At 48.9% G+C, this 15,722-nt stretch overlaps 1 protein-coding gene across 1 annotated transcript in view; it reads right to left on the bottom strand.

Annotated features, from left to right (window-relative positions):
* Nucleotides 1-12,071, bottom strand: part of LOC139766021 (uncharacterized) — a 318,431-nt gene extending 306,360 nt beyond the window's left edge. The window contains exon 1 of the mRNA XM_071694125.1: nt 11,188-12,071. Within this exon, the coding sequence (XP_071550226.1) occupies nt 11,188-11,398 (211 nt within the window). The 5' untranslated portion in view covers nt 11,399-12,071. The remainder of the gene's footprint in view (nt 1-11,187) is intronic.
* Nucleotides 12,072-15,722: the final 3,651 nt, after the last annotated feature.

Here is a 15,722-nt window from a genome sequence, read left to right as displayed (position 1 = left end):
TATATATATATATATATATATATATATATATATATATATATATATATATATATATAAGTGTACACATGAAGGGAGTGTACATAAGATGCAAGTAAAACACTAGGAAACGGAAAATACGACGTGTCCGAGCGCTTTCGTATTGTTAAGACTAAGTACAGATGGAGGGAAACAGAACACGATATACCAGCAGCCACTGGGCGGGGCAAACAGATGAATTAAGAGACAGGTGAAGGGATTAGGGCACAGGTCACCCTAGACGACTTCACCTCTCTCAAATTACGAACCCAGGTAAACTGAGGGTTCTGGGAAGCATAATTATCTAATATGGGTTGAATACTACAAAAAAATATGTTTCTCAGGACATTTCGCATATGTAGTCTAGAATTCATTGATGACGAACTCAGCAATATCTATGACATTGTTTATAAATGACGGTATCCTAAACATTTCCGTGACTCAGCTTATAATCATTGCTAGAAAGTCTTTTTTTTTGCAATGTTCCACCTAAACTTAAACAGGCATTTGTGAACAAAATCTTGTTGCTATTACGCTATTGTGAGAACTTGCTAATGTTCCTGTTATATTAGAAACTATTCATGTCAGTGTAGTTCATCACTAATGATGCTTTCAAGGAAAGTCTTATCAGAAATTCTGTAACTGCTACAAACGGGTTGTGTGTACAACATCCCCTGTAAAGAGTGTAATCACGGTTGAAGAACATAAAAATAGTGTAAGGTATAGTTGAGAATCTAATGCAATGATTGCTCATCTTGGAGATTTTGGTTATCAAACTGACTAGAGCAATGCTAAAGTAATCTCATACAATGAGAGTTATGGACGGAAATGCTGTTGGATCTTAATCTATCCAACATAGCAGAGATAGTAGAATGAACCAAAATTGTTGATTTATGAAGTAGATAACTTTATAAGTGAAAAAAAAATTGTAAATGTGTTTCCCAGAAAATGGATTAACTTGAGTCTGTAACGTGATAGAGGATGACCTGTGCTCAAATCCCTTTCACCTGTCTCTTAATTCATTCCCCTGCCCCACCCAGCGGGCGGCCGGTATATCATCTTCTGGTTCTCTCTATCTGTACTCAGTCTTGACAATGTAATCATACGAAAGCGCTTGATACTTCGTATTTTCCGTTTCCTGGTTTTACACACACACACACACACACACACACACACACACACACACACACACACACACACACACACACATATATATATATATATATATATATTCCTACGAGTCCACGAGGGAAATGAAACACGAAAAGTTCCCAAGTGCACTTTCGTGTAATAATCACATCATCAGGGGTGACACAAGAGAGAAATATACAGTCAGTTGATATACATCGAAGAGACGAAGCTAGGACGCCATTTGGTAAACATGCGACTGTCCAATCATATATATATGAGGTAGCGCCAAGAAACAGATGAAGAAAAGGCCACATCGACCCACTTCCATACACGAGCTATCACTGTAATGCAGGTGAAGAAGACTTGTGGTTGTCATTCTGCCGGTGAATGTTGTGTGTGTGTGCTCTGTAATGTGTGATATGTAGCTTTTTCATATTTACAGGTGAGGCGAAGTTTAGGATAGAGCGGATAAAGTCTTCGTAGAGGATGTTAGACGTCTCTTTACCTCGTCGAAAACTGGTGCATTTACGTGTTCTAAGAGAGCCTTTTAGTTTAAGGCATCTGTGTTGTTCTTTGTTGGTGTGGGAAGTAAATGTCGTATTTGTGTCGCGTGTGATACCCAGTATGATTGGAGCTTTGGTGAGTGGAAGTGGTTGACTATTCAAGGCCATGGGAAGATGCACGTTGAATTCATGTCTGTCGACGGTTTAAAGGGAAACTGTGGATTTCTGGCAGATGCGGACATTCCGTTGTGAGTGAGCCAGTGTTCTAATTACATAATGTATTTTCGCATGTTTACTGTTGTTGGGGGAAATGTCAAGGTGTGACTGTGAAGCCATTAGCATAGGAGAAGACTGTCACACTGCAGTCTGCAAGAGGTGACAGGGGGAGGCTCATGTAGAGACAAACTAACCAGGGTTGGAGAAAGACTAGCTCCCTGGGGGGCTCCACTGCAGAGTATGCATATTTGGAGGTGGAGCTTTTGTGAGTGACTCTGGTTTGGCGGCCAGCAACGAATTGGGCTAACCAATTCTCTGTCATGTTTTTGTGGAGGGTGGTGTAAAGTATTTTTTGTGTGAGGATCTGTTGGGGGTCAGTGTTGAATGATTTGTTGATATCTATTGGCACTATTACTTTGCGGGAAGGGGACGGACGTGTGGTGCAGTGGACAGACTGGTTCTAAAGCATTGCTCAACGGGAGAGAATGTGATATTCTGGTAAACTTTGTATATATATATATATATATATATATATATATATATATATATATATATATATATATATATATATATATATATATATATATATCCCTGGGGATGGGGGATTAAGAATACTTCCCACGTATTCCCTGCGTGTCGTAGAAGGCGACTAAAAGGGGAGGGAGCGGGGGGCTGGAAATCCTCCCCTCTCGTTTTTTTTTTTTTTTTTTTTCCCAAAAGAAGGAACAGAGGGGGCCAGGTGAGGATATTCCAAAAAAGGCCCAGTCCTCTGTTCTTAACGCTACCTCGCTAATGCGGGAAATGGCGAATAGTTTAAAAGAAAAAAAAGAAAAGAAGATATATATATATATATATATATATATATATATATATATATATATATATATATATATATATATATATATTCGTTATTACATACATATACACGAATCCAACGAGACATTCCTATACATACATAACAGAAACATAATACATACTCACACTCATGTACAGAAACGTCGAGGTTTCACCCTCGTTAATATCCTTGTTTGGATAACGAACCCTACCATTGTGCAAACACAAGTCTTGCAAACATTATTCAAACCTTCGATCTTTTTCTTTTTAAAAAAAAAAAAACAATTTCACTCGTCAACGATTCTAGTCTTAACATGAATGGAGGGATTTTGAGTGATGTATTGTCGCTAGGTCCAACTGTATGATTAGATTCATACACAGTATGTATGAATAGATACATACACCACATATATGATGAAATTTGAAACACGATGTGTATGACTTCATAAACAATTTGTATGATTATATACAAACACAATATTTCTATGATTAATTTCATCTATGATTTGTATGACTGAATTAATATTTTATTTGTATTGATCATATTCGCATACCATTTTCTTTTCCCGTATTACTAATAAAGTGTTTTCGAAGCAAAGCTTCTGAGTATGGTCTTAGCTGACTTACTGAAGCATTAAGGGGGTTTACATTATTCTTTTTTCCCCTCTAGACGCCGCATTGTGATTACATTAAAAGCACTGGGTGCCAAGAGAGTGCTATACCTCACGTAAAGCCCAGAAAGGTATAATCAGTCAGGATGAGACTCGACTTCCCTAACAGGAATGTCGCTTTTGTGCTTTCTATCACTCTTATATTCTGAGCGTAATGTAATTTTCTGTCTATATGCCATTTCTTTTTTTTTCTAAATTACAGCTGATGCATAGTTGATAGATGGAGTTAACAGTGTCGTAGAGAAAGATAGGTTCAGTGGTCTTTTCAATATCATCTGAGCTACACTGTTCAATCAACATAGACAGTGGTTGAGTGATCCATGAAGTGGACCCGTGGTTCTAAAATGCTCCAGGTTCGACCCTTGACGAGAGTGCAGTGACATGGGACTCTTCTACTCACTCACTTCACCGTGTGTATGAACGCCTCACACTGCAGGCTACAGACCCCAACACCCAGCTTCCTTTGCAGTGTTCGCCAGACAGTATTTTCGCAGTGTTCTTTCCCTTGCCTATGTTACGCTGGTTTCGGAAGTGGCTGCTGGTCTGTTCCCCATAGACGGATGATCACGTCTGTGGCGCTACGTCATTATATATATGACCTCGAAAGGTCTTCTGTGGCCAGAGGAATGGACTTGGAGATGGACGTATGAAAATAAAAGAGAGAGAAAGGAAAAAAAAGGGTCGGATTCTGTGCCCAATAAGAGGGTGGGATTGAAGCCTAATTTCAAATGATAAGGGATTTGAATACAATCAAGTTCAAGGTGAACCACCTTTTTACAAATGGCAAAGGTGACATATTCGAAACGAAAAAAAAATCTAATCTCGAAGGAACTTGGGAATAACGATATGAGACGTCAGTCATTAAAGCCATAAAGGGGGGAGAGGGGGGAAACCTTTTCCCTCACACCCCCTTCCCCAAGTCCTTGACCAACCCTCCTCAAACCTCCCGTACTTACCATAATGGCCAAACGACGAGTTTAACTGGAGGTGGGGGAGGAGGTAGACGACTACGCGCCCCCCACCCCACCCCTCCACCCCCACCACCCTTACTCCCCTAACACTCTCATATTTCCCCCTACCCCACCCCCTCCCTCACTTCCCCCCCTTAAATCGAATCCTATCTCCTCTACCCCCTCCCTCACTTTGTAAATCCCCCCATTTCCCTTCCCCTTCCCATGGGTCTCTCCCATTTCCCCTCCTAATTTGAAATTTCCGTAGCCAAGCTATCACCATAACAGGAGCCTCAGACGTTTTGAGATCTTCTATTTTGGCAAAAATGGCGTTGCTCGTGTTGTCTGCCCCTCTGTGGTGGGGGAAGATGGGGAGGATGGCAGGTGGGGAGATGATGAAGGAGGGGTGGGAAGGAAGGTGAGGTGGGATAGAGAGGGATGGATGGATAGATGGATGGAGGAAAGGCGAGAAGATAGGGTAGACGAAAAAAAAGAAAAGGAGATGGGGTAGATGGAAGGAAGCCATGGTGAGAGCACGAAGCAGATGGGAAAGACGAGCATCTTGTGGAAAGAAATATGGAAGAGGAGAGGAGGGAAGTTGTGGTGGTAATAGGGAGGAGGAGAGGGAGTGTGTGGGAGACACTAATATCGCACTGTGGAGGAGGAGGAGGAGGAGGAGGAGAATTAAGGTTAAGGTGCTGAGAGAGAGATGGGAGAGAAATCAGGTGAGGTTTGTGGAAGAGATGTGTGTGTGTGTGTGTGTGTGTGTGTGTGTGTGTGTGTGTGTGTGTGTGTGTGTGTGTGCTCGCATACATATCAGATACATCAACATTACTGAGCTTTCTTCATACGACACGTAATTACCAGTTTGCACTGTGCGTGGAGGGAGTTCGTGTTACACTCGTAGGGCCACATCTCCTGAACTTTACCTTCATGCACCTTCTTAAACCTTTGAATACTATCATCATTCTATATATATATATATATATATATATATATATATATATATATATATATATATATATATATATATATATATATATATATTATCCCTGGGGATAGGGGAGAAAGAATACTTCCCACGTGTAATAATCACATCATCAGGGGAGATACCAGAAAGAAAAGTAAGAATCAGTTGATATACAACGAAGAAGAGACGTACCTAGGACGCCATTTGGTAAACATGTGACTATCCGAATGAAGGTCGGATGCGTTCAAGTCTGGCAACATGCGTATCATGAAATTTATTATCTGGACAAGAAAGGGAACCGTTTACAAATTTATCAACAATAAAGCTATCCAGTTTGTATAGACCTTCATTGATATTAATGTTGCAATTCTTCGTGTATTCAATAATATAAATTCAATGATATTTCTCGTGGTACAGTTGTTAGTTTTAATACCTGAGATGACATTACTCCAGTCAATACAATGTTGCTTAAATCTAACAGAAAGATCCTTACCAGACTGCCTAACAAAAAACGTCACAATTATTATATGGTACTCTAGAAACACATTCTGCAGAGCTTTCTGGTGAGTTCCTGATTAAGATATTCTGTATAGTATTGTTGTTGTTGAAGGCATCATTACATTAAAGGATTTAAGCAACATGAGAAATATTGTAAAATTATTACTAAAAGGGAGAACTAAAAGGTTCTTGGTGTCAAGGGGAGGTTTGGGTTTAACTATATAAACTGATTTCTTTGCAAACTATATATATATATATACATATATATATATATATATATATATATATATATATATATATATATATATATATATATATATACATATATATATATATATATATATATATATATATATATATATATATATATATATATATATATATATATATATGTATATATGTGTGTGTGTGTGTGTGTGTGTGTGTGTGTGTGTGTGTGTGTGAAATGTACATACTGATATGTATATGTGAAGCGCACAATTTCTTTGTATTCACATTTTCTTTTTTAAATAATTTTCCCACATTCACTTCCACTTACCCCTTCCCACACTATCCCCTCCCATCTATCCTCCCTACCCCATCTATCACCCACAGCCCCACCCACTGCACAAAGCTCTAGCCATCAAACCACACCCCAATCCATTACCCATAACCCTACCCATTACCCATTACCTACTCCCTCACCCATCACCCACACCCTCACCAATCACCCACTGCCCAATCCTTCACCCATCATCCACTCCTCAGCCATTATCCATAACCCTACTCATCATCCACTCCATCACCCATCATCCACTCCCTCACCCATCATACCCCCCTCAACCATCATCTACCCCCTCACCAAACACTAACACCCTCAACCATCACCTACTCCCTCACCCATCATCTATTCCCTCAACCCATCCCCTCACCCCTCATCCACTCCCTCGCCCATCACCCACTGGTGATGGTAGCGGCAATGGTAGCTGTGGTGGTGGTGATGGTAGCGGCAATGGTAGCTGTGGTGGTGGTGATGGTAGCGGCAATGGTAGCTGTGGTGGTGGTGATGGTAGCGGCAATGGTAGCTGTGGTGGTGGTGATGGTAGCGGCAATGGTAGCTGTGGTGGTGGTGATGGTAGCGGCAATGGTAGCTGTGGTGGTGGTGATGGTAGCGGCAATGGTAGCTGTGGTGGTGGTGATGGTAGCGGCAATGGTAGCTGTGGTGGTGGTGATGGTAGCGGCAATGGTAGCTGTGGTGGTGGTGATGGTAGCGGCAATGGTAGCTGTGGTGGTGGTGATGGTAGCGGCAATGGTAGCTGTGGTGGTGGTGATGGTAGCGGCAATGGTAGCTGTGGTGGTGGTGATGGTAGCGGCAATGGTAGCTGTGGTGGTGGTGATGGTAGCGGCAATGGTAGCTGTGGTGGTGGTGATGGTAGCGGCAATGGTAGCTGTGGTGGTGGTGATGGTAGCGGCAATGGTAGCTGTGGTGGTGGTGATGGTAGCGGCAATGGTAGCTGTGGTGGTGGTGATGGTAGCGGCAATGGTAGCTGTGGTGGTGGTGATGGTAGCGGCAATGGTAGCTGTGGTGGTGGTGATGGTAGCGGCAATGGTAGCTGTGGTGGTGGTGATGGTAGCGGCAATGGTAGCTGTGGTGGTGGTGATGGTAGCGGCAATGGTAGCTGTGGTGGTGGTGATGGTAGCGGCAATGGTAGCTGTGGTGGTGGTGATGGTAGCGGCAATGGTAGCTGTGGTGGTGGTGATGGTAGCGGCAATGGTAGCTGTGGTGGTGGTGATGGTAGCGGCAATGGTAGCTGTGGTGGTGGTGATGGTAGCGGCAATGGTAGCTGTGGTGGTGGTGATGGTAGCGGCAATGGTAGCTGTGGTGGTGGTGATGGTAGCGGCAATGGTAGCTGTGGTGGTGGTGATGGTAGCGGCAATGGTAGCTGTGGTGGTGGTGATGGTAGCGGCAATGGTAGCTGTGGTGGTGGTGATGGTAGCGGCAATGGTAGCTGTGGTGGTGGTGATGGTAGCGGCAATGGTAGCTGTGGTGGTGGTGATGGTAGCGGCAATGGTAGCTGTGGTGGTGGTGATGGTAGCGGCAATGGTAGCTGTGGTGGTGGTGATGGTAGCGGCAATGGTAGCTGTGGTGGTGGTGATGGTAGCGGCAATGGTAGCTGTGGTGGTGGTGATGGTAGCGGCAATGGTAGCTGTGGTGGTGGTGATGGTAGCGGCAATGGTAGCTGTGGTGGTGGTGATGGTAGCGGCAATGGTAGCTGTGGTGGTGGTGATGGTAGCGGCAATGGTAGCTGTGGTGGTGGTGATGGTAGCGGCAATGGTAGCTGTGGTGGTGGTGATGGTAGCGGCAATGGTAGCAGTGGTGGTGGTGATGGTAGCGGCAATGGTAGCTGTGGTGGTGGTGATGGTAGCGGCAATGGTAGCTGTGGTGGTGGTGATGGTAGCGGCAATGGTAGCTGTGGTGGTGGTGATGGTAGCGGCAATGGTAGCTGTGGTGGTGGTGATGGTAGCGGCAATGGTAGCTGTGGTGGTGGTGATGGTAGCGGCAATGGTAGCTGTGGTGGTGGTGATGGTAGCGGCAATGGTAGCTGTGGTGGTGGTGATGGTAGCGGCAATGGTAGCTGTGGTGGTGGTGATGGTAGCGGCAATGGTAGCTGTGGTGGTGGTGATGGTAGCGGCAATGGTAGCTGTGGTGGTGGTGATGGTAGCGGCAATGGTAGCTGTGGTGGTGGTGATGGTAGCGGCAATGGTAGCTGTGGTGGTGGTGATGGTAGCGGCAATGGTAGCTGTGGTGGTGGTGATGGTAGCGGCAATGGTAGCTGTGGTGGTGGTGATGGTAGCGGCAATGGTAGCTGTGGTGGTGGTGATGGTAGCGGCAATGGTAGCTGTGGTGGTGGTGATGGTAGCGGCAATGGTAGCTGTGGTGGTGGTGATGGTAGCGGCAATGGTAGCTGTGGTGGTGGTGATGGTAGCGGCAATGGTAGCTGTGGTGGTGGTGATGGTAGCGGCAATGGTAGCTGTGGTGGTGGTGATGGTAGCGGCAATGGTAGCTGTGGTGGTGGTGATGGTAGCGGCAATGGTAGCTGTGGTGGTGGTGATGGTAGCGGCAATGGTAGCTGTGGTGGTGGTGATGGTAGCGGCAATGGTAGCTGTGGTGGTGGTGATGGTAGCGGCAATGGTAGCTGTGGTGGGGGGTTGGGGTGGAAGTGTTGGAGATCCGTACCAGACTAAAGGGGAGGCCTGGAAAAGGTCGTTGTCAACCCTCCCTATTTACCCTCTAATTCTGTTATCTAACTCCAGCGTTAACCCCGGGTTAGATGATCCTGGAGAGTTGTGCTTCGCCCTCCCACCTCCACCACCCCCCACCTCCCCCTTCGGGGGGACCTCCTTGCAACTACACAGCAGACCGTCGTAATTAGCAGCGGACTCGTCTCCTGTGGTTGATTCATGAATGTTTCTACCCCAACCCCACACCCTTCCAACTCCCTCGCAGGCCTGTCCCTAACTCCACACCTCCTCAAGCTCTCTATCCCCAAGCTATCTATCCCTTCAATGACAAAAGCCACTATCGTCCACATATCCAAACGGACGTAAGCACCGTTTGCATATACACAACACACACACACACACAACACAACAAAACACAACACACAACAACCACCAAACACACACACACACACATACACAACACCAAACACACACATACACACACACACACATACACACAACACCACACACACACATCCCTGTTCATGTTCATCCCCTAAGCTTGACCTCCCGCACCTACATTCTTCATCTTCATCTCACCTGCATACCAATGGTAAGCCTTTGTTTCAATTTCGCTCCGTCCACTAGTGGATATACCTCTTCCTGCTGTGCCACGCTGGTTTACACAAGTTTACCTTCGTGCAGGTGTTTGGCTAAAGTAATTTCCCGATGCAGGTTTACTTTACGGGTGAAGAGTGTGACGGGTTTTCATCAACATTGTTAAAGATTTCTGGTGATCTCTCTCTCTCTCTCTCCTTCCCCTTCTTCTCACCCCCCCCCACAACACACAACCACACACACACACACACACACACACATAGCACCTCTCCAATCACCACTGAGGACTCCCTAATGGGGATCAGAAGGACATCAGTCCCTGCCTTCTCTCTCTCTCTCTCTCTCTCTCTCTCTCTCTCTCTCCTCTCTCTCTCTCTTTCTCTCTCTCTCTCCATTCTCTTAAGGGAAGGTCGCATTAACTAAGTTCAGTAGGGAGTGACGACTGTCCGTGGTGATGATAATGATGCAAATCATTACTGTACCAACAACGGTGTGTGGCATCACTCAACTAAAAAAATACTATTTGTACACGTGGTTTTTTTGGGGGACACTCCTGAACATACTGTTATTATGTAACCAGTATGTGTGTGTGTGTGGGTGTGTGTTGGTGTTGGTGTGGGGTGTGTGTGTGTGGTGTCCGTGTAAACTTGTATGCACATGTATATACTTGTTGGTGAATTATACATGTATGGCTGTGGATAGTGTATTGGTATTATTTTTCCTTTTATATATATATATATATATATATATATATATAATAAAAAAAAAATAAAAAATATATATTTATATTTTTATATTTTTTATATATATATAAATTTAAAATATATTTTTAAGTCGAGGCGAGAAGTATGAGAACATATATATGTGATAAATGTTGCTCTTTTTGAGCTATATTTGCATATGACTAATAAATCATATTTAGAAATAAATGTGTTCTTAAGCCTTTGTACGTGTTGGTGTTTTGAGCCATGTATATTTGTCCGTACCGAAAAAAAAGTCAATATGTATTATAAAACATGCAGAATAATATATATCGCCCCTCTCGGTACATGCGTATACACCAGACTGCGCAAGCGCATGTCCTCTCAATGCGCGCGTGGATGAGTATGATTTAAAAAAGTCTTCCCTCGCCTCATAGAAAACGATAACTTAAGCGCCGTAAACAAACCATAAATTGACGTTCTTAATGGCTGGAATATCTTCTGGATTTATCGTCGGTTATCAGCACCATCTTGGACCCCCGTGCGCTACAAGCGTTACAGAAACCCGGGACAGAAACCTCACCAAAAGCACCCACGCAAAAGTACTGAAACCCACGTAGGGAAGCGGGGCAGAGATAATTCCATGGTGTTTTTCGGCATTTTTGTTTAAAGGGGCCTAAGTAAGAAATCCAAAGCTTCCTAAACACAAAGGAATATGGTTCAAGGAATTCCGCCATTTTTTACCTAAAGGCATGCAACAAGAACGCTCAAAAACAAAAACAAGGACTCTAAAAAAAATAGAAAAAGGAAACAATAATAATTGCCTGGAAGGTATATGACGTAAAATACACACACGTATATACAACGGTAATTACTGACCTTGGTGGACTGTAGCGTTGAGGAGGGACATGGATATCTCAAGCGGTGGTGAGGAGGAAGTTTGATCCCACGCCCCGGCGAAGGTGCCTTGTGATCCCACCGCCGCCCTCTCGCCACCATCCGTGGCCTCTAAAAGATTCTCTTTTTCTTTTTCCTTCCTGGCAACGAATAGAGAGTAAATGCAGGTGAGGGCGATCCCGTTGCCGCCCATGTGCGGGGAGGAGGAGGGGGTGGTGGTGGTGGTGGTTGGTTGGTGTGGGCGGCACTCGGTCGTCCCGCCCCAGGAACCTATGTTGGCCACGCATCACCCACCGCGCCGCTGGGCAAGGAACTCTCCTGCCGTCACAGTGCCTCCCCGACATCGTCAGCACCCACCGCTCCTGCTGGAGTACAAGAGGTCGTGGGTGGGTGGAGGGGTGAGTGAGGGTGGGTTAGCTAGGTAGGTAGGTAGAGGCAGGAGCACACACCTCGACCACCCTTCCCTCAACACAACACAACACACTGGAGGTCATCGTCAGCCTCCCTCCTGGGACATGACCTCGCAACACCTTCACGTTCGGTATCTCCTGGTGCCGCCTCCCGCACCCGACGGTCACTCACTAACACCGACCCCCACCTCTGTTGTGGCCCAGCACTTCGTCAGGAGGGATTCCCCGCTAGGGTTGTAGGTGGATGGAGATGAGGAGGAGTAGGGTGGGGTGGTGTGGCAAACCAACCCTGCGAAGTTTTTCGCGGCACACCCCCAAACCACTAGACCACTCAAAAAAAGATCACAATCTGGGGGGGGCCATTTTGGGGGGTCGTATTTGCCAGTGTTTTGGAGGTTCGGTCGGGGTGGGGTTAGGACGGACCCCCTTTTCCCTGGGCCGTGCTCTGCCCCAATAAAAAGCTGGGCCCGGGTGCAGTTTGGTGAGGGGGGGGCCGGGTCTTCGCCTCTCTTTATGCAAAACTACAGAATGAGATACAGCAGCGCCTCCGATTAGCAATGGAAATGAGTACCTCTTGGAATAGTCATGCACCTTCTTCATATTTCATTCTTACCGCGTCCGACCCGCCTCAAAACGTGTCTCAGGCCTTCGTCCGCGCCGGCGGGGACTCTCGCCCCTTCCCCCGCCCCCCCATGGGAGAGTGTCCAAAAAGGGGCCAGTGACGCTCTCTGACCGCGGACGAAGAGCTGTGGCGTCGAATCCCGTTATAACCCTATGGCCCAGCATACAGATCAGTTCTGAATGGGGGAGATACGGAGCACACTGGATCGCTTCCTGCAAGGGAGACGACATCACGAGGGGCGGGCCCCCCCCCATCCCCCTCCTCTCTCCTCTCTCTCTCCCCTTCTTCCCCCCTACCTCCCACCCTTCCTTGCACATCCTCCCCTCCTCCTTCCCCTCCCAAAAATCGGGGGGGGTTTTAACCCCTCTCCTCTCCCTGAACAACAACAACAACAACAACAACAACAACATCATCATCATCATCTCCCTTCTACCACCACGTCACCTCCCTCCCCCCCCTCGCCCTTACCCCCCTCGCCCACTGTAAAACAGGGCAGCAATACCTGCCTCTCAGATATGCTAATATCTCCTCGGTCGAAGCCTTTGCCTTCCCCCCAAAACATTGCTTTTGCCAGCAGCCATCAACGAAGGCAATCAATATTAAAGGGGAGAGCGAGACGAGAGCGAGTGGACTGGGGAGTGGGGTGTGTGTGTGGGGCGTTTTTGGGGGTGGAGAGAGAGGAGAGAGGAGAGAGAGGGACTCGCATTTTTTTTACATTAATGAAGGCAGGCAACCCTAGGCAGTAAAGCCACAAAAAGGGGTTGGGTCACTGCCCAGGGCAAAACCAGCTCGGGTTGCCACTCCCTTGCACCCTGGGTCGCTGAGAGAGGGGGGAGGGGGAGAGAGAGAAGAGAGAGAAAAGGAGAAGAGAGAGAGAGAGAGAGAGAGGAAATCCCCACATACAAAAACACCAGAAAAAATAACCCCAAAAAAAACATTCTCCTCCAACCACACCACCAACCAATTTTAAAAAAAAATTTTTAAAAATTAAAAAAAAAATTTTCAAAACCCAACGGGACCCATTTCTCAAAACCACACATTTCCCCCACACACCCCCACCACCCACCCCTCCCCACCCCCCACCACACACACCTCACCCCCCCAACCCCCACCCCTCCCCTTCCCCCCACCACCCCCCCCCCAAACCCCAAACCCCACCACCCCCCACCACACCCCCCCACCAACCCCCCAAACCCCAACCACACACCCCCCCCCCCCCACCCCACCCACTCCCTCTACCCACCACCCCCAACCACCACCCCCACACCCTTCCACCACCCCCACCCCCAACCCACCCCCCCCCCACCCCCCCCCCCCCCCCCACCACCACCCCCCCAAACCACCCCCTCACCCCACCCCCAAACCCACTCCCTCCCACCCCAACAACCCCCTCCCTCTCCCCCAAAACCACCCCCTCCCCCCCACCACCACAACCCCCACTCCTTCCCCACCACCACCCACTCCCCCCACCCCCCACCACCCCCCTCCCTCCACCACCCACCACAACCCCTTAACCCCCCCCACCACCTCCCTTACCACCCCCACCCCACCCCACACCCCCCCACCCCCCCACCACCAAACCACACCCCCCCACCCCCCCATCCCTCACCCCCCCACCACCACACCCCCAACCCCACCCCCCCCAACCAAAACCCCCCCCCAACCACCACCACCACCACCCCCTTTTCCCCACACCACCAAACCAAACACTCCCCCCCCACCCCACCACCACCACCACACTCCCTCTCCCCACCACCACCACACCACTCCCCTACCACCACCACACACCACCACACCCCTCTACACCCACCACCACCACCACCACCACACTCCCTTACAACCACATCCTCACCACCACCACCACCACACTCCCTCTACCACCACACCACCACCACCACACTCCCTCTACCACCACACCACCACCACACTCCCTCTACCACCACCACCACACCACCACACCACCACACCACCACCACCACCACCACTCCCTCTACCACCACCACCACCACACTCCTGCCTCACCACCACCACCACCACCACCACACTCCTGCCTCACCACCACCACCACCACCACACTCCTGCCTCACCACCACCACCACCACCACCACACTCCCTCTACCACCACCACACCACCCCACTCCCCTCCCACCACCACCACCCACCACCACCAACCACCACTCCACCACCACCACCACCACACTCCCTCTACCACCACCACCACCACCACCACACTCCCTCTACCACCACCACCGACCACCACACTCCTCTACCACCACCACCACACACTCCCTCTACCACCACCACCACCCACCCCAACACCCACCACCCCACCACTCCCTCAACCACCACCACCACCACACTCCCTCTACACCACCAACCACACCACCACCACACTCCCTCTACCACCACCACCACCACCCCACCACACTCCCTCTACCACCACCACCACCACCACACTCCCTCTACCACCACCACCCACCACCACCACACTCCCTCTACCACCACCACCACCACCACCACACTCCCTCTACCACCACCCACCACCACACTCCCCTACCACACCACCAACCACCACCACCTCACTCCCTCTACCACCACCACCACCACACTCCCTCTACCACCACCACCACCACCACCACACTCCCTCTACCACCACCACCACCACACTCCCTCTACCACCACCACACACCCACCACCACCACCCCCACCACACCCACCACCACCACCACACTCCCTCTACCACCACCACCACCACCACACACTCCCTCTACCACCACCACCCACCACCACCACACTCCCTCTACCCACCACCACCCACCCCACCACCACACTCCCTCTACCACCACCACCACCACCACCACACTCCTGCCTCACCACCACCACCACCACCACCACACCCCTGCCTCACCACCACCACCCCACCACCACACTCCCTCACCACCACCACCACCACCACACTCCCTCTACCACCCCACACACCCACACCACTCACCCACCACTCCCTCACCACCACCACCACCCCACCACCCCCCACCCCTCCACCCCACCACCACCACTCCTCTACCACCACCACCACCACCTCCTCTACCACCACCACCACCACACACTCCCTCACCACCCACCACCACACTCCCTCTACCACCACACCCACACCACCACACCCCTCTACCACCACCCACACCTCACCACCACCACCACCACACTCCTCAACCACCACCACCACCACCACACTCCCTCTACCACCACCACCACCACCACCACCACACTCCCTCTACCACCACCACCACCACCACCACCACACTCCCTCTACCACCACCACCACCACCACCACACTCCCTCAACCACCACCACCACCACCACACTCCCTCTACCACCACCACCACCACCACACTCCCTCTACCACCACCACCACCACCACCACACTCCCTCTACCACCACCACCACCACCACACTCCCTCTACCACCACCACCACCACCACTACACT

Source organism: Panulirus ornatus, chromosome 56 (genome assembly GCF_036320965.1).
Source record: "Panulirus ornatus isolate Po-2019 chromosome 56, ASM3632096v1, whole genome shotgun sequence".
Taxonomy (NCBI): domain Eukaryota; kingdom Metazoa; phylum Arthropoda; class Malacostraca; order Decapoda; family Palinuridae; genus Panulirus; species Panulirus ornatus.
Note: the sequence above shows the minus strand (reverse complement) of the source record. Positions and strands in the feature narration are given on the sequence as shown.